This window comes from Diadema antillarum, unplaced genomic scaffold (genome assembly GCF_040938485.1).
Source record: "Diadema antillarum isolate AM-2024a unplaced genomic scaffold, OU_Dant_1.0 seq00000705_RagTag, whole genome shotgun sequence".
Lineage (NCBI taxonomy): Eukaryota > Metazoa > Echinodermata > Echinoidea > Diadematoida > Diadematidae > Diadema > Diadema antillarum.
Genome location: NW_027271610.1, coordinates 410,295 through 434,318, shown reverse-complemented (window position 1 = coordinate 434,318; position 24,024 = coordinate 410,295). Strand labels below are relative to the sequence as shown.

Below are 24,024 nucleotides of genomic sequence, written 5' to 3'. Positions count from 1 at the left end.
GAATAATACCTAGCTGCAGGAAGACTTCGCGGATGCGGTCTGAATACAATATACAGCAAAGGGTTCATCGTGACGCAAAATCATCATCGTTTCCGCATGCTGGAGAGAAATTATCGCTATTTTTTTTAAAGCTCCATACTTTTCCATATCAAATATATATATATATATATATATATATATATATATATATATATATATATATATGTGTGTGTGTGTGTGTGTGTGTGTGTGTGTGTGTGTGTGTATATATGTAATTATTATATTATATTCATCATAAAATGATAGCAACGACTTCTTTGTCGTTGTTTCCATTTTCTTCAAAATAAATGTTTAAAAAGTATTAGTAATGACATTTTAATACGGTGACGCAACTATATGAGAACAGGCTACGAAACAATAGAAATATGAAACCAGTTCAAGAACCTTATACTGCGTGTGATATACTGTACATATCTGCTCTGTACATCTGTTTATCTGCTCTTATTGATTAATTGTTGTATGGATAAGCTTTACAGGTCCCTGTTAATATATTTGATACAAAATGCTTAAGTTAACAATAGACCACGAGGGATGGAAACAAATAAACAAACAAACAAAAAACCCGGTAAGACAAACTCATTAGAAATTCATGGTGTCCCGATTACTTGCTGTTAGATTATGGAAAGTCAAACAAAAAAGTACCGGCGTGGCTGAACAAACCAGTTGGTTGAAAATTAATGATGATGATGTTGAAAAAATACATATCCCCATTCCTGCATTATAAGTCTTCCTCATATCTCGCTCACCTTTGAAATCAAAACAAAGAGTTTGCAACTCGGGCCCTAGAGGCATCCGCAATATGCGATATGCAATAGAATGTAGACTCTACATTTCCATCCATATATATTGGACATTTCCCAAGGTGATTTGTGAATGACGGCCAACATAGAGGCCTCGCTTGTGAGCCACGGATTTAGGATTAATTCTCCCAGGGTATTTTGCCTTTTCTCTTATTTTTCAAGAGATACTCTGCAGTCAATAAGGTCACCAGCATGAAAGCAATGTCTTTTTTTCCCCCTCTCATTTCAATCATGCAGGAACTGAGATGGTGTGCCGTGTTTCACATCTTAAACGAATGGTGTATTGTACAACCCAGCAGAAACTTGGGAATTCATCTATGCGACGAAAATGCAAATACAAGATTGTTCAAGAAAGTTCATCATAGACATATAGTGCATATCTGGTGTTTTCTCTTTCTTTTCCATTTTTTATAGAGATAATGACCGCAGGAAAGACTATCACATTTCGCGTGGGCAAACGCGTCCCTGTCTGTCGCAAGGAATGATCGGGGCCACAATGTTGTTTGTTTCATGTACTTATGAAAGAAAAAAAAACACGCACACACACACACACGCACACACACACACACAACCCGTTCTAAACAACGAGGACAGGCCAAACCACCTGAGCGTATGAAATAGGATCCGAGAGAGGAGCACAAAAACACAGTATAACCTGTAAGTGTATCAACTGGGTCAAACGATATTTCAAAGTTATCTTCCCCCTCTCTCCACATACAAAAGAACCCTGACAAATTTATAATTTCCCAGTAAGACAAGAGAGAGAGAGAGGTGGGGTTGGGGTTGGAGAAAGGATACTCCCCAAACATCGCAGTCCAAATCACGGCCCAACACGTTTTTGAGAATGATACCAAAAAGAAAAAAAATGCAATTTGAATCATGGCCCAACACCTATTTTGAGAAGGCTGAAAACAAAGAAGGTTTCAGGCGGAATATAATGATAACCTATGATACCATTTTGACATTGAAAGAACAGATTTGTATGACCAAGTCCTTAACCCCGTCAAGATTCAATTATAAAAAGAGACAGTTTAAACCATTTTGGTCGTATTTTGATTGCCTCAGTTTCATTAGTTAAAGGCATGATTTACCAATTGCAGATGAAACAAAAACACAGCATTAGTGCTTTAAAATACTTCAAAAATGTGAGTTTGGGATAGAAACAACCACTGTAAAAATTTGAAAAAATCTGTATAATCAATGTTGAGCATTGCTAAATAGACAAAATGTGAACAATAGTTATAATGAAAATGTTGCCAGACTAAACCGTCTACATGGTTTAATGAGAAAAAAATGCTGATATCTCCTTATGATTTAGGCTTTATTACGAAAATTTTATGTTAGGATGTTTTGTGATACAACAGACCTAACACATTATGCATCATTAATGTGATATCTTAAACATTTTTCAATCACTGTTCCCAAAGGTAAACAGAACCTTTAAGTACATTTGTAATTAAATACTGTTCATGTGGGCAAAGATCCTACAAGTAGGATCTTTGATAAGGGGACTGCAAATTACAAGCCAAGCTTTTCAGCAGTCCCTTCTATTTCCCACAAATTTTCTTTCATGTTATATACTTCACATTATATGATGGTATTTCATTACACTTTATTTTCCCTTATCATGATAAACGAGTATCTTTGACTTCGTATAACGGTGTATTAGCAAATATCATGCTGTAGTCATACTTTGTTGGAAACGAAATATATGAATGAAATAAGATGAATTAAAATGAAATGGAATGAAATTGCCAATTCATCTCTCAAGTATATCCTCATGGCATTGATTTCATTATTTCAATGGACTTTAACGAATCTGACACGGGCTATTCAATTGTGCTTTCAAAATTGATTGCCGTAATGTCATCCATCTTTATTACTATCATTATAATCATCATTGTAATGCCATGTTTATCTCGTTTGATTGTCTTGATAAAACGTCAAAAGATGAGGCAAAGCAGAAACAAATACACGTTCACTTGAACGTAACGTGAAAAGAAAGACATGATTTTGAATTCACTTGGTCATTGCTCAGTCAATGATATTTTATCACTCATTCAATATTCAACTTGGGTATCTAAGAATTCACCGCGCTTCTCAATCTTTTTAACCTGAGGATAATTTTGGCTCCCATAAGTTATTATTATTATTATTGTTATTTATTATCATCATAGGGGAATCCCGTTAGAGCGAAATCGGACGACGATCTCGTTATAACGGGATTCCACTGTCTTATTATCATTATCGTCATTATTATTATTACCATTATTATTTTTATTATTATTATTATCATTATTATTATTTTAGAGGCCCAGTAACATGTTTAGATTGAATACAGATTTTTCTTTTTAATTTTCATTTTAGGAAGACACTGCATGCGGCCCACTGGTTGAGAAGCATTGCACTACATTACACTGCATTCAGTTTATTCATACTCCTTGGCAGGCAGCCGAAGTTGGGTGACGTGGAAGACTTGTGGACTAGGCGTGAGAAACGTCACGTACGTCTTTGATTGGCTGGCGAGACACTTTGTGACGCTCTTGTTGGGCTCGATGTCGGTGTTGTGATCGAGGAGCTTAGGGAACGGCTTGAAGAGGTCGACGCCTTTGTAGACGGAGAGGTCGGCAAATGTATCGTATCGTAACATCCGATCCCAACGGGAAAAGTGCACTAAAACGCCTTATAGTGTTTACGCATATCGAGAGAGTTAAAATGATCAATAATGGCAGCTCCCAATTCTCCGTCCATGCATTAGATATCTTTTCACACAATCTTATCTAGACACACGAGAACACAAGTAATGTGCGTCGCCACTTTGTTACCTTAGTTACGCCGCAGTAAAAATAAATCATTGTACGTATATATACATAATATGTGGCCCGAATTCACAAATAAAATTCATGATTTAAAGGGCAATAGCAGTCCAAACATATCTTTCGTTTACAGAAAATATCAAATTCTGGTGTTATCTATCCATCCACAAAAGACTAGATTTCACAAAGTTCTGGACATCCGCAAAAATTTTGGATGAACTTCTATGTCATCACTCGGCGATCTGCCGCTATTAGTATGTAGCATGCCATTATCGCGCGGAGCCACTGGAGTTAATGACGTAGCCTACTACGAGCATCTCAATAGTGAATTGTGATTGGTCAATCAGCCCCTAAAACTTTGTTTTGTTTTGTTTTGTTTAGTTTTTAGTATCACTTTCTATAACGTTTAATGATTATGTTTTAATACAGGGTATACTGAAATATCCATCGTAACAATGTTTTTGTTGTCATTCAAATCTACATACCTTAGAAATAATTCATTAGAGGACTTGATTACTTCATTCTCAATTTGTGTCAAACTAACAGGCGCGTTCGTCATGCATAATTATCAATTGACCGTATTCGCTCAGAACATTTCATAATGAAAAAAAATCCGGTAAAGATAACTTTTTCACTGGCAATTTATAGTTAATTCAGAATAAATTTGCCTTACATGATTGCAATCATATTTCTATGTTGATAGCTATGAATTATTAAGATATCTCTTTTCTCTGCTCGTTTTATGTTCTTTAAAATGTGTTTTATGTTCTTTCGAACCGATTGTTCTTTAGCTGTATCATATCTATTTTCGTTTTGTGCTTGTTTTTTCTTGTGTGCACATGCAATGTAATGTATATCAACGCAGGACTCCCTTGTAAAGCAGGCCTTTGTGGCACTGAATGGGACTACCCTGCTTTTAAAGAAGACTTAATAAATCGATCGTGTTTCATCGGGATGGTAAACTTGCTAAATAGTTGCGTAAATTGTCAGCTCAGGCATATTATACCCCTTAGTCAAGTCCTATCTTTACAGCCATGGCGCCGAGAGGTCCAGAATGTGTAGCCGAATGTCTCGGTCACCTGGTCGATCACCGCCTGTTCATCGTTCGTCGTACCGTAATTTGAAACCTCCGAGAGCAAGCAGAGAAGCGGGCCTTATGTTGGCAAAGCTAATATGCACAAAATCAAATTTAGGTCAAAACGAATTTATTATGATTCTTATATCAACTTACAAAGGAGTGAAAAGTACGGGAATTATATAAATTTCAAAAAGTATCAAAATTATCGATACAATGAAAAATACTCCTATCTCCGACATGTCCAAGCAAAATACATACATGCTTGCATAAAGCATAACAATATACTTCCATAGACAGCAATGCACCATAAAAATGATAAATGCCAGTAATGAGCATTCTATCTTATAGTGAAATACCAGATGAGATAGCATCCATGGGCTTCCGTTGTTGATGCCATAAGCACCATCGATAAATCAAACGAGAATAAGTCGCTGCTACCACACCCTTGGAGCTTACGATCGTCGTAAAATTGCAGAGAAAGAACAAAGCCATGCGTAATGTATGCACCGCTGGCCATCTGAACAATGGTAAGGGTGGAGAAATGAGTTGCACGAATACACAATAGTTTGCACAGCTCAAAACTGCATAAACTGCTCCACGCCTTTCATCTCTAAAAGAGTTCCTTGAATCAAAATCACTGCTGGTTGATTCATGCTGGATTTTGATGACAGTAATGAGAGTTTCTATGAAACAGCTAAAACCTTCCCAAACTTTTTCACAATATCGTACTCCACAACACGTGACTCGGTCGCAATATTTCGTGTACAGAACATTGAACTCTTATATACAGTGGACAAATTCTTTCATTACTTTGCTCTCAATACGTTTCGAACATGTCTGATACTAATGCTTGCTCCTCTGTTCCCGTTTCAATCTCCCCATTAACCCTTCTCTTTTCATTGTCTCTCTCTCTCTCTCTCTTTCTCTCTCTCTCTCTCGCTCCCTCTCTATCTTTCCGACCCCCTATCTTTTCTCTCCCTCTCTTTCTCTTCCTCTCTTTTCCTCTCTGTATATATGCTTGAGTTTGTGCAAGTGTCTCGCAGCTAAGGCCCGTTTACACTGAGCACGGTAACGGCAACGGTCCGTTTTGTTTTTGTTTTTGTTTTGTTTTTTGCCATACTGTGGTGCGCCAAAAGGAACCATGTCTGTTTCTGTTCAAATAAAAATAAAATTACAAAAATAAAAATCAGTAATTCGGTACAAAATCACCCAAAATGTTATTCTTATGTCAATCAAGAGCAACAAAATCACCAGTTGAAGATCACTTTTGTAACAAAATATGATTATCAACCGGGAAGTGATATTGCTAACAGAACCAGGCGTGGTTCCTTTTGTTGGCGCACCACAGCAAAGAACTGGACCTTTGCGGTTACCATGCTCGGTGTAAACGCGCCTTTATACAATAGAAACATTGCTCACGCGACTGAGTTCTCTGCTCCTTTATTTTGACCTTGCTGAAGAATCACTCTGTGATGCCAAAGCACCTCCTCTCTTACCCTTTTTGTAATCTAAATCATTCACTAAAACTTTCTTGTTAATATGGATTAAATTATTGGATTAGTTTTAGAGTACTTTTAAAAAATTACATCGTGCCATAACATAGTAAAAACAGTAATTGGCGAGCACACATTGGAACAAAAGATTTAGAATTTGAAATTTGATCGTATAACATGGTGGATTAGATTTTACATCCGTTGAGTAATGCCAACTATACTTCACACCAATTTATTGTATTATTGCATAATGAACTCATCAAGTTTTTTGGCAATACACTGCTGGATAGCCCGACTCTGAATGATCGTATACACACACACACACACACACACACACACACACACACACACACACATATATATATATATATATATATATATACAGACAGAAGTAATAGTACTGGGAATAATAATTGCCTGATGATTGCACCTCACGGAGGTTGCATGAAACTCAATAAATACGGATGAACCTGCAGTCAACCGCGTGAACTTGTTTCATTCCTTCTGTCTAAAGCTCTTCCTTTGAGGATATCGAGCACTCTTCATAGTAGGATAGAATCACCAAGTGTATATATATATATATATATATATATATATATATATATATATATATCATATATCCCGCATCAAAGACTTAAGCATGTAAACCACAGAAAATGCTTGCTTATATATAAATCGAGATTCAGTCAGTGATTTTTCATGTATACTTATGCGGGACCAGGCAGGTTGAATCTATTTCCACATATACCACTACCTTGCGCTCGATATACTAAGATGAATAATCATTATACTGTACATCATGATCTCCTAAGGGACTCAATTTTATGCAGTGTATACTGTGTATTTTACAGGGGCACTTATAAGAAAAGTTCAAAGTTATTATTAATAATTGGCAATGAGCTTTAGAATCTCTGCAATCTGATTGGTCACTCATCATGCATTGATTTTTACTGATCCACACTGAGCCATGTGTCCGGTAAAATAAAAACGCATGGCCGTAAATACGTCCGGTAAAATCCGAACGCATGGCTCAAACCTTGTACGTAATAGGTGTACCGTACGCAAGATGGGGCAAAAAGGTGAATTTCATGTATTTACGGGCCCATTTTATCAAACGAACAATTCCAAAGTTAAACTCAATCGCGTATCCAATTCTCACCGATCCACTCTGTCCTGTGCATCATTTGTGCATATTGTAGTATCTATTATTCGGCAATCTCCTAGTCTACCAGGGTAATGAATAGTCAATTTAGTGACTGTGATCCATTATAGGCATCGTATCATCCGATCATCTCACTTTTTGTGTGTTTGACGTCGCACTTTTAACGGAATTTTCCCTTACCCATTACGAGAGAAGTTAAAGGGATAGTACAGTATTGGTGGAGATGAGAATTGGGCTTTTAACTTTTTCCAGATACCAAGAAAACACTTATGATATAGTACAGAGCATACTATTTTAAGAGGAATTCAAAGTTTATTTGATGAAAATCAGGTTTGGAATGACTGAAACATCCAAAAACAAAGTAAAACAAAGCGATCGTAATAAAGTGTGGGTCCCACACTTTATTAGAATCGCTCTTTTTTGGATATCTCAGCCATTTCAAAATCAATTTTCATCAAATAAACGCTGAATTCCTCATAAAATTACATTCTCTTTGATATTTCATAAGAGGTTTCTCATTATTTCACCAAAAAGTGTTAAAAATCCCAAATTAGGTCTCAACCAAAACTGTACGATCCCTTTAAGTGGGTTCCTCACGCGCATGCAATACTGGGGTACGACTCTTGTACCGGACCGAGGGCCTAAAGTCTCCTCCGAAAGATCTGGCAATGAGGGAATTACTACCTTGCCAAAAGGCGGTCTTATCGCGGTCATCCCATGAATATGAAATCGGAAGAACGGGCTGGGATCCCAATGGTCGAGGTCAGAAATCCGGTCAAGTTACTAGGAAGCAATGCTCCGAGCCCAAATCCTCCCTGATGGGTTATGTGAGGTACATCCTAAGTCTCCGCTATGACACAAAAAGAAACGCAGTGGATTTGAACCTGTGAGTTTTGTCCCTAACAAGAGCTAACTAAAATCGGCCCAACTATACAACTTTTTTTCAATTTGTTCGTGAATGATCAAATTTGTGTCTCATTCAAATATGACATTTCTATAACTACAATCTACAAGGATCAGATTTCATACGAATGATTTTGGTATGCTACCCCCTCCCTTGTCCAGTCGCCACCATGATCGTATCCCACCCACTGCCTCTATTAGCTCTATAAAAGTTCGCCTCGTCTTTGAGTTTGAAGTTGGCTGTAGGCGAACACCTAAAGATCCTTCCCTGAAGTGGCATCGTTACTTCAGGGTGAGAATTCACGTTCAGGTTTTATCATTAAATATGCAGAAAGGCAGGGCTCAATTCCCTGAGTCAGAAAAAAAAATTCCTGCAACGTGAACAGACCAACCTTGGAACTCGCAATGCAAAGTAAAGAATAGAGCTCACACGAAGATCTGACGTCATTCAGTTTTCCCTTCCTCTCAACCATACGTGACGTGACTGACGAATAACAAAAAATCTGGAGCACCTCATAAATTCGGAAGTAATTGCGATCGATCTAGATTATCAGGTCTCTATCGTTGTGGTCAGTTCGCACAATGTTCTCGTTAGATCAAATTGCGTATCCAAGATAACTCTGACTTAAATAATGTGTCCGAAGTGGGAATACATGACATTAGGAAGTATCACGCTGCTGTTAATAGCCGTTTGAACCCCCCCCCCCCCCCGGAAAAAATATGGAAATTGTCCTTTTTCACACTGAAACATATAATTAGAATCTCAGCTAGTATACCGTTTATTGTATTTTTTGTCTTTCTATTATTTTATTATTCCATTATTCTATTTCCATGTTTGTAATATTCTTTAATGGCGTAACTACACCTAGAACTTCGACAGACAACAGCGCTGAGCACACTGATTCAGCTGATGATCAATGCATCGATTATTTCATTTGTGAATGTTGTAACTCGTTGATACTGTGCATTTGTTCACAGTGTACAATGCAGTTTATTGATCAGAAATATGCTGTTTAGTTCAAGTAACACACGTTATTATCATTATCCTTTTTTAGGTAGGGGAAGGGGGGGGGGGGGGGGAGGAGGACAAAAATCCAGTATGAGCCAGTCAGAATTTTCGCTTTTTACGAAGCAGGAAGCAAAAGTCAAGGTAAGAAAAAGGAATCGGATTGAATATGAATATCAGGGACAAAAGTATAATAATCTTTAAATGTCAGTAAAAGCTGCAACGAACATGATATTGTTATTGTGTCTCATGAAATAAAAAAAAAATCACAATTGGAATATTACAAGCTTTTAAGTCGTAATACTGTACTCACATCATGGTAAATATTACATGTTTTGAAATTTGTTTGGCGTCTTTGCTCGTCACATCGCAACTTCCATACAGTTTTATTTTATCCACATGTATTGTTTGTATTTTACTCGTTGAGGGCGCTATGGAAATGTACTCATCGGTCAAGTGGCGTGTACTCGTTAATCTAGACAATTTTCCTATAATTTTCCTATCCCCCCCTTCCCCCCCCCCCCCCCCCCCCCGTTTGTTTCGCTGGCACAGTGTCGACATAAAGGGGGCGCAATTCATGTTCTGCTGCTGCTCCCTTGTGCTGTCAGTTTTGTTTAAGGTGTTAAATAGGTGTAATACGTGTACATTGTACAAGGTGTAACCTCTTACGACACATGGTGCAGAGAGGCCCCTCCCCCGGGGGCATTTCGTAGGGTATTGGTATACGTCATGATACGTTAGTATAGTGTACCCAGTCGTGATTATTCTTCTGACTTCTATCAAACTAGGGTGGGTTAACACTCTTTATAAAATGGGTTCAAGAATGTAGCCAATAGGAAGCGCTGAAATGAGACACACCTCCTTCCTTTACTTCAGTACAACCGCACTGCCTGTAATCCTATGGTAGATTGCCGATCGTCTGTGCGCGCGGCGGCTCCTCTGATGAATTGCATGCATACGCGTACGCGCTGTCAATCCTGTAAACAACTTCTAGTTCGGGCTGCCGGTGTAGCGGCAGATAGCGTTCCGCGGCGTTTTTTGTTCTAAAACAGTATCCGCCGGTGTAGCGGCAGATAGCGTTCCGCGGCGTTTTTTGTTCTAAAACAGTATCCGCCGGCAGTTATCGTTTCAATCGGCAGTTATCGTTCCGACATGGGCTGAAATCTGCCGCGATTAGTTACGGCAGATACTGTACAGCGGCGGATTTTGTACGTACAGGCTACTACGTTGTAATAGCGTTGCTTAACCTGCCGCGTGCACGTGATCTTCGTCAGGGACTGTCAAAAGAGTTCGCGCTGCGCGGATTAGGTTAAAATCCAAGTGGCTACTGTATTGCTACCAATAGTTGCGCAAGCTTTACGGCAGCCATTTTAGTAAGCAAAATGCTGCATGAATCGTCACGAGATGGAGTGAATTCTGCCTCCCTATGAATACACAACAGGGACTTATGCCTCTTTTTGAATACGCTACAGAGACTCACGGTTGACATTTTTATAATCTGTTGACATTTTTATAATCTGCGGACATTTTAGTAGGCAATGTGCTGCATTCACCGAGGCATGATACCTGCACCATGTGCACTGGAGTGAATTCTGCCTCCCTTTCATTTTCTCGTTTGAGGGGGAGCCGAGGGGAGGGGGGGGGGGGGGGGGGGGAGGGAGGGGGAGGGATCATAATGCTATTCAAAAGCAGCATTTCTGCCTCCTTATGGAATAGAATTAAAGATTGCTCTTTATTTTTTCATTTGTAATCTTTACAGTTATAAAGCTATATAAAAGAAATACACCTGTGTTCATAAAAGCGTTCTTATCCCATTTGTAGGCCTACTTTTCTCTCTCCCTACAGATCTCATCACAATTTTGTACAAGGCAACCTTTAGGTTTCAATAAATCTGAGACTTGCTCTTCAGCCATGTGAAATTGTCCCAAAGTTGTATCAATAGAGATATCTAATGCACAATTGTGGACAGCCCCCAAATTACTATTTTTCAATAATATGTGAAGAAATTTGGAAGCTTTATGTGACTTTGCACAAACTCTCCTTGGTATTTGACTTAGAGTTTGCTCCTCACATTTACACTGCCCAAAAATCTCCAAACGAGGAGATCTTTTCTCATGCATGGCCGCTTCCTATCTTTTATTATATTTATGCAAATGTTCAGTTAGCTAATACATAGAAATATTGATCTAAATTGCTGAATATAGTTCCCCCATATGTAAAACTTGAATTCTTCACTTTACAAGTGGCTTTCTAAATCAACATTTTGTGACCACTTTGTGTTAGGATAACAGTAAGAAGAGCAGAGAAAAATCTGGGATAGCCATGAGTGTCCAATCCACACCTTTTATTTAGAATCTGTCTGTTCTTTTTCTAAAACTTCTCTTTTGATGTCGAAATTAATATTTGGCAATCTTATACACACTGAACGATTTCATCTTCATTTAATAGACAAATAGAAAAAGGTTGATGTTTCAGGGCCATCTTTTTTTCTTTAGTAAAAACAGATGGGCAATTAAAAAAAAACAGATTCAATGATAAATTGAAATCCACTACTCATTTGAGATTGTGCAAGTCAAAGATGATTTAGAACTCATAATCTTTTCAACAGTAGGTCCATTATATATACATGATTTGTACATGATTTGTACACGCGTACACACACACACACACACACACACACACACAGGGATACGGCGCAGAACTAGACGTATTCGACGAAAATCGAGGCTTTTCCTGCTCCTGAATGAATATTTATAAGATAATTTCTCGCATGGCTACGGAAAAAAAAAGATACGTGCGGACCAGAGCTAGTTGCTCCACATCAACCACGGAATACCGGTCTGGAGTGTAAGTGGAGGCAGCGAAACAGCAGCAGCGAGGGGCGGAAGCAGCAAATATAGAGGTATTGTACGTGAAACTCGAAATGGAAGCAGCGAACAAGCAGGGGCGCATTGGCAGAAGCAGCGAAAAGAAGAAACCACAGTGAGAAGCAACGATATTAACGATACCTGCGCTTCAGAACAGTATCCGCCAGTGTTAGGACACGATCTGCCGGCGGATACTGTTTTAGAACAAAAAACGCCGCGGAACGCTATCTGCCGCTACACCGGCCTGTCTTCCCTTGTGCATAACATATGTGGCGTACGTACGTACGTATACTGTATACGTACACTTTGTACAGTACAGTAGACCAAGCGTTATGGGACCGGACGCGTACATGGAGTCACTTTGAAGAGCAAATCCAACGATTTAGCAGGTTAATTCTCACGCCGTTTTCAGAGTATGTTGTCTAGTAGGCCTATATGAGGAGTCTATATCAAGTCTTTAAGGTAAAGGGTGCATATTCTATGTAAAATAAGTAAGTTTTCATGCGGGTGTCCGGAAACCAAACCCCCCATTATACTTATAGTTATACTGTATGTGCGGGACTTCCGCGAGTGCGACGTGCGTAAAAGTTTGGGACGAACATCTTCGGACGTCTTGACCCACAAAGGTACGTGAAAAACGCTGAAAAATGATGTTAGTTTTCGAATTTTCGACCCATTTTATAAAACAAATGATGCACAGGATTATTTCGTGGCGTTCGCCTCGTGCATGTTTCACAATTGTAAATACCCTCGAGTGCACTACGCCTACACTAACGCACTCTATCCTGTGCATCATTTGTATAACACTAACGTCTTAAAGGGGCATTCAAGAAGATTTTCATAATTTCACATCCTCTAAGACTCCTCTAGTACATAAATCAACAGCTCCATGTATAATTTGTGGAATTTATTGTGGTCCTTGAGCAGAGAAATCAAAACTCTGAAAAACCTAAAACAAATAACACTGAACAAAGATGATGACGTAAGCTTCGCATATTTCAGAAAAGTAGCAATGTAATTCATTATCATACCACAGGCCCACCTGTGTAGAATCTATGCATGCTTTCTTTTTTTGTTCTGCTTCCTTGATCCCCTAATCACGCATTCTTGTAGTGAGGCTGCCATGTCATCATCCTCGTTCATTGTGATTTGTTAACAGTTTCGAAAACGCTCCTGTTTCTCATCCCAATCACTACAAATTCTGAAATTCTGTGCTCAGTATCACTAATTTACAGTTGTTCATTTGTAAAAGTCTGAAAATCATCCGGAGGTCTCCTTTTAATTGAAATTGACATCGTACGGTATACGAGATGCCGATGGTCATGTGAGAATTGAATACACCTCTCCTGTCACTAGCGCGATCATATTACATTGGGCATCTCAGTTGTAACATCTAGGGCCCGTTTCATACAGAGTTAAAACTGAACTTACACTCGATTCACTGAGCGTAACTCAGCGAATCGAGCCGGAGATCAATCCTGATCGTAAGTCTGTTTCGTAAAGATACCTAAGCTTGATTTAGGGCACAGATTCAATAGCAGATTGAGCGTGACTTTTTTTTTTTTTGGAATCGCATCAATCGTAAGATCATTCTTACGATCAATCTTTATGAAACGAGTCCCTAGTCTTGACAATCAAAAGACCTTGATGGTGTGTGTATATCATTTTAGCATAAAGTAAACAAAATGTGAGATGCAAACAGCCTCTTCTATATGGCAATATGTTGGCACCTTGTAAGTTTTGTATTGGATATAAAAGTTTCCCTTTCCTAGTATATATACAGTGTATGTATATTCACTATCTCGGCTAGAAATTCATGTTTGAGTTAAATTAATGGGTACAATCGGGTGGTGCTCAAATCTCAAAATCAAACATCAATCTAACTTTTCAGTGAATTGAATGCCTATGCCGAGGAACTGATTCTTTGACACGAGGATGAAATAAAAAAACAACATTCAGTTACATTCACTAATCATTATCACTTATTACAATACATGCAAATACCTCAGTTTCGGTACAGATATGTCAAATTACGAGTCAAGTTTAAACTAGGCATAGCAATAAGCATTATAAGTTACTATCGCTCCCTTCACCATTGATCTCCTTTTTACTGCCGACATAAAGTTGATACATGTATTTTTTTGTTGGAAAATATTGGACGGCTATCTTGAAAATACATGTACAAATGTATCACATACGGTGTACATGCACTCATCTATTACAGTTCTGTCCTTTGTCAAAAGCGAGCTTTAGATCTGCGACATGAACGCTAAAAAGACGACGCTATTAGGCAAAAAAATGGTGTCCTGTACATGCATGAGACGGCTGTTCCCATTGTCTAACCTGGGAGGAGGTGTCGTCTTAGCGTTCGCGTCGCAGATCTGAAGCTCGCTATAGTGTTTCACAGCAATACACAAAACAGACAACTTCACAGCATAAGTGCAGACTCACAAGTGTTTTTCTTGAGCTTCTTTCACAACGGGCTATATACATTATGGATGTATATGGGCAGTCTGTCAAATTTGAGTGACGGGCTCCGATAAAATAAAGCTGTAAGTCTGTGGGATCTGCTTGTGGTTTGGATACAGTGTAAGAGAGATTATTGCTTTGAGATGGAGTGTCAGAACAGTGATGATAGTGACCAGATCCCATACATCGCAATGATTCCTTGCGAATTAAAGAATGATAGATGAGAAGTAAATCACAGTCTAATTAAAGCTTTCACAATCATAATACCCATTTTGGGGCTAACGCTCTGTTATTTCAAATATCACATGCTAAAGACACAATAAAAACGGTCTAAATCAAACTCTCACAATCAAAACAGCCATTTTGCGGTTAATCACTCAGTATTTTAAGACATTACTATGGTAAAAACACAAAAACACAGCCTAAACCAAATTTTCACAACGAAAACAGCCATTTTGCAGCTGACCACTGAAGAGTTATTTGAAATTGCGCATGGTTGGAACATAGTAATACAGTCCGAATCAAACTTTCACGATTATAATAGCCATAGTGTGTAGCTAGTCAAGCACAGTTGCTTTAACAGATAAAATTCTTCACGTAATGCAATCTTTGGCACATAGCCCTCGTATCATCAATTAAACTACCTAAAACTCCATGGATGAAAATAAATCTACGCCCCGATCAGCTTCTCTAAATACCAGAAATACACTTCTGTAGCAAAATAATTATCAACTAAGATCGAACGTGAGGGGACATTGTTCTAAATCAAGTGTGTCAAGGGAAGCAGAAAGGGAAAATGGGAGACACGTGACGGTTTATTTATCCGACGATGGAGGTAGACGGGTTGAGTTTGTGTGATTCTACATCTGTGTCTTTGGTCGAGTGGCGAGGTATTTTGCGATGCGCTCGTTGCCCTCAATTTTGGCCTTGTGCTCGAGCAGCTTGGGGAACGGCTTGAAGAGGTCGGGCATGTGGCCGCCCACGATGTCGACGCCGTTGAAGACTGCGAAGTCGGCGAGAGTTAGCTGCAACGCCCAGTTTGGAATTGGAGAAAGAAAAGACAAGTTCGAAAGGTTATGAGGACAGAGAGACGGACATGGTTATCACTGAAATGTTGTTATTTGTGAAGCATCCGGGTTATATGAAATTATGAGAAGGCGCTATTTGTTACCCTAATAGTTGTATAGTTGTGCTGCACTGGTCTTTGTTGGAGTCACCGAGTGTGAAACTCGTACAGCTTGTTCCGTTTTATATCTTTCTCCCAGGGCCGGTAAATGAAAGGAATGGCACATGGAAAATGGTAATGCTTGGGTACATACAACATGCACGGCTTCTTTCATAAGAAACTAGCTGTCCACATTATTCTGAAACCCTAAAAATTGTTCCAGTTTCGACCAACTTCAGCTTTCACAAAGAGAAATGCGTTGGAATGTCAAATTATAAAGAAATAAAATATTAAAACGTATATAGGTTATCATCTGTAATTACAGCAGGGATCGTGTCTTCATTAAAAACTTCTGCCAGTTCACAATACCTGAATGCTATGGAGGAAAATCAATGAAATACGAACTGAATTTCACTGCATATCATGATGAAATCATTTTATTCCGTTAGAGTAGAATTTCATCAGCTTTCACCGACACCGTTTTACATCTCCCTCCCCCCCCCCCCCAAAAAAAAAGAAAAAGAAAACTTAATGAGACAAAGATTATGGAACTTCCACATGTACGGCTTAAAACGAGGATTTGGCCCTTATGAGGAGAACACAGGAAAGGTTCTTTAATCAAGATTGCTTATGGCAGCAAGCTACGACATGTATCAACTCCAAAGCGGTATACTACGTATTTACTTTATCTCATGGGCATTGTGTTGATACATCATGCAATCATGTACATGCAAAACTGCTGACCGCAAAGGATCATCTCAGTTTTCTCCGCCGGCGAGAGAGTGACGATTATACGGCAACACATCGTCACTTCAAAGGAGGTAATCAGAAAACTTACGCTGTCGCCCACAAAGTACCCTGAGGAGCTCGCTTCCAGCTTCTTCTCCAGAAATCCAAACAACATTGGTCCCTTCACTTCTTCGAACTCCTTCCTGATTTCAGCCTGCGATAGAATTAAAAAAAAAAAGACGAAGGTAATGAAAATGGTCAACTTGTATTCGTGAAAATCGACTGAGGCTACAGAAGTTATTGCTCGACAATATCTACATATTCCACTACACTACTGAATGAAATGTACAGGACAAACGGGATGAATATGACTTGTGATGATCACTTGTGAATGTGGCACACCTTCTCAGGGAAACTATACAATGTTTGATCTTTAAAAACAAGAGACCCGCGGGTCTAGCGCTCACCTGAGTATCGCAAGTTCACCTTTCACGCAGTCACTTATCTAAATTATTCACAGCTCTACCAAAATTTGACCAGGCATTCTCAAGTAGAAGATGAAAATGTACAATAAGGGCCCAAATTTTTACAGATTCCTTAATTTGGGGGGATTGGGGGCCCCCTGGGGCCCTCTGGGTGGGGCATGGTGCCCATTTTGATAAATTGACATCCTGACCCCTCAGGGATGCTACCTGCCAAGTTTGGTGAAAATGGGTCATGGGGTTCTAAAGAAGAAGATAAAAATGTACAATTTAGGCCCCATTAGGACCCTCCTCACCCCCCTCCCCTGGGTCCCAAGGGGGGGCACCCCTGATTCTGCCATGAACAAACTTGAAACTACAGTCATCAATGTACTAACTCATAGTATTAACTTAGCTCTATCACTTCTGGTTCTAGAGAAGAAGATTTTTACAGATTCCTTAATTTTGGGGGGTTTGGGCCCCCCTGGGGGCCCCCTGGGTGGGGCATGGTGCCCATTTTAACACATTGAGTCCCTAACCCCCTAGGGATGCTACCTGCCAAGTTTGATGAAAATCGGTCTTGGGGTTTTCAAGAAGATGAAAATGTAAAAAGTTTACGCACGACGCACGACGGACGCCGGACGAAGGGCGATCGCAATAGCTCACTTGAGCCTTTGGCTCAGGCGAGCTAAAAGTGGGAAAAAATCAGATAAAAAAAAAACACACACCATCATTAATATATTATCTTCCTTCAAAAAAAAAGTTAAGCAAAACATATTTAGCTTCGTATTTTACATAAAAACACATATGTAGAATATAATACACACACATATATATATATACACAACGTGTATATATTTATAATGTATATATTTATATTTATATATATATATAATTAATACATATGTATACATTAACATTGTATATAAATATGAATACAGATGCATATTATATACCCTCTTCGTCAAGTCCTTCTCTCTGTACAGCCATGGCGCCGAGGAGTCGAGAATGTCGCCAAACGTCTCGGTCACCTGGTCGATCTCCGTCTGCTCATCGTTCGTCGTTCCGTAGAAACCTTGAAGGAGAACATTTTGTAGCGCCAAGAATATGAATAACATCTTACTTTGGGGTCGACTAGAATCTTAATTAGGTGGATCTCCCTTTATAGATATTTTAAGCGTTGTCTCTATTGCTGCTCTTCATTTCCACGCTTCACATAAATACACGTTTGTATTACGTATTAATCTATATAGTATCAGTTGTATGTATGTATAAAAAAGAGGAAATGATTGTTTGTCGTATGTATGTGTAAAAAAGAGGAAATGATTGTTTGTTGTATGTATCACCTCCACAACATTGTAATAATATTTATTTAATTAAAAAAAAAATGTACAAATGTAACAAACCACCATGGAAAACAATACCAAATCATTCTCACACACATGCACAAACACGCAATGACTGGACATGCCTAGCAGAAGACACAACTGGAAATGACATTTCAAGTGATCTTTGATCTTGGGGGACAAATAAGCTTATCAAACACTTCGTCTCACACAAACTAAGCCATACCTAGGAAATCGTTAACGCGTTGTTTCATTCCTTGAATCGTTCTATCGAGATTTTTAGGATGTAAGTAATAGAGATATGCACAGTCTGCCGGACACGGCATGGCCTCCTGTGCCATTCGGAGAGGATACATAAAATTCTATCCATATAAACCTGTAAAACGCTATATCATACCAGCGTGGTTTAAAAAAAAATGTGACAAAGTGGAAAAGTTCAATTTTTACGACCAGTCATAAAAAACGGCAGCCGATACTGATCTGATCGTATCAATGAGCAGCACTTTTATGCCGATCATTTTTTACCTTGGTGGCAGCTTCAAAGCCATACATGCTCGTAGAACACAAAAGTTGGGAGCTACAATAAATACAAAAGATTTCCTTTTTTCTCTCTCAAATGCACCTACAGGAATGTTCAGGAATGCTTAAGAACGCTTCTATTCAACCACTGCATAACAATATGCATAAGGATGGGTATATCTGCTTCTCTCTAGGCGTTTTCACATCAGCCCGATGTTTCGAAATAGCGCGCTATTTTCTGACTTGGGAAATTAAAAAATATCCCGAGCTTGGATTTTTATCGGGCTGATGTGAAAACGCCTATTCTTTCTTACACACGAACACAAACATTCTTTTTCTTTCTTTTATCTCATTTTGTGGTTGCTTATGAATCAGAATGAATGGAAATACTTTGGAAAGACGTCAGTGACAAAGGGGAAGAGGAGATGTGTTTGTGACAGTGTGGCGTGTTTGTAGATCCACATTGAACTCCCGGCCGCCGAGCGCAATTCCACAAGATATTTATGTGGACCACTCTTACAGACATAAATCACGAGGGAAAAAAGGACTGCCTCCGGATATTTCAAAGAAATCAAATGATATGCGATTGTGAGCACATTTTAGCATCTACATGAGCGGGACGAAATATGCCGCCATCATACAAAAATCACTGATTGAGAGCGAGGTAATTTCTGTACACTATGCTTGCTCAAACATGCCCTTTGACGCGTTTGTTTGCGCTACCAAATCCGTCATTTAATGATACTAATGGTATCTTTCAACACTTGAGCAACTCTTGAACTCAGCATTTTATATAATTGTAACTGTTTTATGTAACTGTTTTTCTTTTTTTCTTACGTTATTTTAATACCAGAAGTATCAAATAATGTATCGAAAACATACCATGAAAATCAGACAGCAAATGATGTATATCTGATTCGAAAATATTTTCATGACACAAAGAGACGGCACTAAAACGTTTGTCGATGGGGATGGGGAGGGGGACGAATCAGGAAAAAAACAACTTATCAGCAAGCCTTATCAACACGGTAGACCCTGGGCTTTACAACGGCCTATATCAATAAAATAATGATCCAGCATGTTAACACTTAATCCGTTTTGTCAACTTACCCAGTTCTCTGGCAACATATCGCTGGATAGCTCGACTCTGTACGATCAAACGGCCGTCGACTTCAAAGATTGGCACCTGCCCGAGAGGGAGCTCTGGTTCCCGTAAAACAAAACATATTTAGGATCATTGCAAACACGATTTTGTCAATGAAGTATGCCTAATATACGTATACGCAACGTAATAAAGTTTGATGCCGATAATACACTACTACTACTACTACTTCTACTACTACTACTACTACTATTCTACCAATGATAATAATAATATTATATGATCAAAAACAAAATATGAACAAAATAATAATAACACACAATGAGCAGCGAAACACGAGCCCCCTCCTGTTCCCTGCTCCCATCCCCGTATTTAATGGCAGGGCCTTTTGTCACAGCAGTGACAACACTGAATTAGAGGCTACCCTGGATAAAGAAGAAATTATTTGTAATAATGACAAAAAAAAAAAAAATTGCTGGGAAAATACTCTCGGAAACATTTTGTCATCCAACACTTAATAGAATCCTTAGTAGGATTTTCCATCCCATGTGTGTGTGTGTGTGTGTTTTCGTGAACACTGTAGTGGTGCGTCTTATAGGATCGAAGTGAGAGTAATTAGAAGAATATAGTAGTGGGTCGTAACAGGTCTCGTAAGTACTACAACTTTATCATCATATCGTTAAAGCACTCTAGTATTCATCCATGCCCGGTAATATAGGTTTTCCCGCCCAATTTCATCAGATTTGCATTCGATTTAACGATGCGGTCATTCAAGTTCGAGTGAATTTGAATGATCACCGAGATCGACATTCAAAAACGTACTTATAGTTCAATTTAATTTCATCAGCATGCGATTTCATGAGTTTCTCACACAAGGGTGTAAAAAGGGCATGCATTCAAATTAAAAATGCAAGTGCAACGCATTCAATTTCGCATTAGCACCGAAGTGGAGAGCGTTAAGGAATTCAAATTCACGATAAGGCAAACAATTACATAACTTAGTGTGGGCAGTCTTTTCTCGTTGTTGCTTTTATTCTTTGTAGTTACTCAGGTGTTTGGATATACAAACTTAATATACCTTGAAATGTGATTTTTTTTATACTCATACTAGCTAATAAGTCGTCATAACCCCACTTTCAGACACATGCATTTACATTTTATTCATACATGATTTTAGCCGCTGCTACATTGCAGAGTATGCGTGAACATCTCGAATAGGGACAGAATTACTAATAGTGGAGGAAGCATGACTTTGACGACCATTTGGTGAAATAGGTATATCTGCAGCTGATCCGATTGCGGCAACTTGTGATATGGACACGAAGAACTAAGAAATGGAATCAGAATGGATCAATATGGATTTGGACGTATAGGACCCTAAGATATTCTGGGATATGGTTATTTCCTAAATGTTACATCCATACTGTTAGGGATGAATTGAAAGTGAAAGAAGGGTCGATAGGAAAGAAATACAAACGATACAATTAAGATGATTAAATGAGACTCTGAAATGAAAATGAAATTGTATCATCCAATATGACAGTGAAAAAAGGCCCGTAGAAGTTGTGTATGTTGATTGAATTCGAACGTTAAAAGTGCGAAGTTGTGTTCCTATATGAAATTGAAACTGGTATTTGGTGCGAATTGAACGTCTATCCAGCTGGCGCGAAAATGAATGCCAACTTTGAGCCGTTAAACTGAATGAATTTCTCTCTAAATTAAATGAAATAAAATCTAAAATGAATGACATGAAATGAAATTGAAGACTCAAAGAATTAAAATGAATCGTGAGAGTAGAGCAGTGACCAAAATCGCTTGAATTTGAACGCCTTGTCATTAATTCGAATGCAAATCTGATGAAATTGGGCGGGAAAACCTATGTAATATCCTACACTGCCTGCGCAGTGCTTTACCACATCACAGACCTATGTCCCATGCGCCTGCAAACCTAACGTGGAGTTTATAAGTTCATTTGGTCAGATGGATACCTTCGATGCATATGCATGTTTAGTATATGTAAAGAAAGAAAAAGAGGCTATATGACCTCTATATCCGTCCGCAGTGCTAATGGCGAATTTAGTTTCAATATAGGGACGGGAATAAGTCTACCGGTGGTCATTTTCTTTTTGTGCGGCCTAGCATACGTGGGCATACCTAATACGGCATGTACTAAAACAAAAACAAAAAACAACAAACAAAACATACAAAATACCCCAAAACTAATAATAATAATAATAATAATAACAATGATAATAATAATAATAATAATAATAATAATAATAATAATAATAATAATAATAATAAAGATAAATCAAAATTGAACGAGTGTACAGAAGTTCTATAGAGATGACGTCCCCTTGTGAGTATACGCATTTTACGGGAGGGGGGAGGAGTGCATGCCCGGCCCCCTCATCGGGGCTGTGGTGGTGCTGTACCGCATTTTTTTTTTTCCGGGAAACGGGTATATTTTAGGCGCTCAATTTGAGATGAAAAAATCCCGAAAAATCGTTGAAATATGGGGTTTTACAGGATTTCCCCCGAAATATTTTGAATTCGATGTGGTTTTCAAATCTTTCCCCAACAGCCCTGAAATAGGGTCTTGAACAGGATTTTTTTTAAAAATCCAAAATAGGCCTAGAGGTAGTGCTGATTCTTGGTACCAGTTTGTCTCGATTCTCCCGAATTCATTTCCCATACTGTGGCCATTTTTGCAGCAAAACACGCCGAGCTGGCCTTCTTTTCCCAGGAAGTCCCTCTTCTCTGGTAGTTATTATTCAGAATGAGAAAGTCTATCTTCCTGTCCATATTACGGGACCGAAACTGTGGACAATCTTCACCTCGGAACTCTTCCTTCATTCCGGGGATAATTTTACTATCTTCCCTTCCAAAAACCTGTGATAGAGGTAACTTTGATGGCTTCCCTCCAAAAGCCCGTGATACGGGGTCACAATATCTTGACCCATTTCCATCGCTATGGGGGTACATAAAGGCCCTATAAAATCTCTAAAAATCTGGAACAAGCGGCATAAGTTTATGTGCGCTACTATGGCTATGGCATCTGACAGGGGGGGGGGGGAGTACATGGTGGGTCAAGTGAGGTCTTGACAATGCTCCATTCAAACAAGATTTTTGGCCACCAGTCACTCACTTATAGGCAAGTTACATATTCATTTAAGATACACCCATGCACACGTATACATCTCGGACGTGCGTTATTGTTTTAAACTCTCGAAGCGCTTTTTTTATTAGTATACATTTGCCTGTTCTAAATTTTATTAGATATAAAGTCATAGAAAGTCAACGCCATGAAACACTAACCAAAACATCATGGTCATACCGAGTGCTGCTGAGGTAAATCTATATTTCACCATTCATCCCTTCCTCCGCCCTCCCTCCCCTAACCAGTAACCCGAAGCACTCCTTATAGGCCTACACACAGTTATACTGTGGGAGCCCCTTAATGCCCACACGGCCAAAGTCCCCTCCAACGATGCCGGGCCGGATCCCCAGCTTCCCCTCTCGGATCCGTACCACCTCCCTCGTGCCCGTCATGAAGTAATACTCACTGCCACCGGCTTTCAACTCAGTCAAGTCATTCACACGACAGTCTTCGAAATCCGTCCCTGACGCGACAAGCATCAAACGTGTGATCTCGGGCCGATATTTGACGTTGAAGTAGGTTAACTTATAGTTAGGCATGGTTGTATTTGGAGGGTGTACGCGCTGCTTACTTAGCCTAGAATTACTCGTGGGCACAATGCACTTCACTAACATGTACCATTAGCCACACGATCGAGCGCTCGATATTATACAAGTACTAGTAGTCACCTCATTCCTCAGCTCAGACGCCCCCCTGGATTTACTACCGCTATACAGGATAGACACACGTCATCCTACGCACGTTCCACATTAACATTCTATACACACCTGACTCGTGTGTGTCGTCCACATGCACGCAATATGCATGCAGACAGTGATGATTGCAATCTACACCCATCGAACGTGGAGGCATGCAACCTGCGCTATCCTCGGGCGCTATTCCTTTACTGTGGTATCGTTTTTTTCCAGT

At 39.1% G+C, this 24,024-nt stretch overlaps 1 protein-coding gene across 1 annotated transcript; it reads right to left on the bottom strand.

Moving 5' to 3' along the window:
- Positions 1-14,617: 14,617 nt before the first annotated feature.
- LOC139737805 (glutathione S-transferase 3-like) lies at positions 14,618-23,819 on the bottom strand. Its single transcript, XM_071648481.1, has 5 exons — positions 23,522-23,819; positions 19,964-20,056; positions 17,945-18,063; positions 16,637-16,741; positions 14,618-15,658 (listed from the first exon to the last, which is right to left on the bottom strand). Exons 1-5 carry the CDS (start codon positions 23,727-23,729, stop codon positions 15,494-15,496), a joined length of 690 nt encoding a protein of 229 aa, XP_071504582.1. The 5' UTR covers positions 23,730-23,819; the 3' UTR covers positions 14,618-15,493.
- Positions 23,820-24,024: the final 205 nt, after the last annotated feature.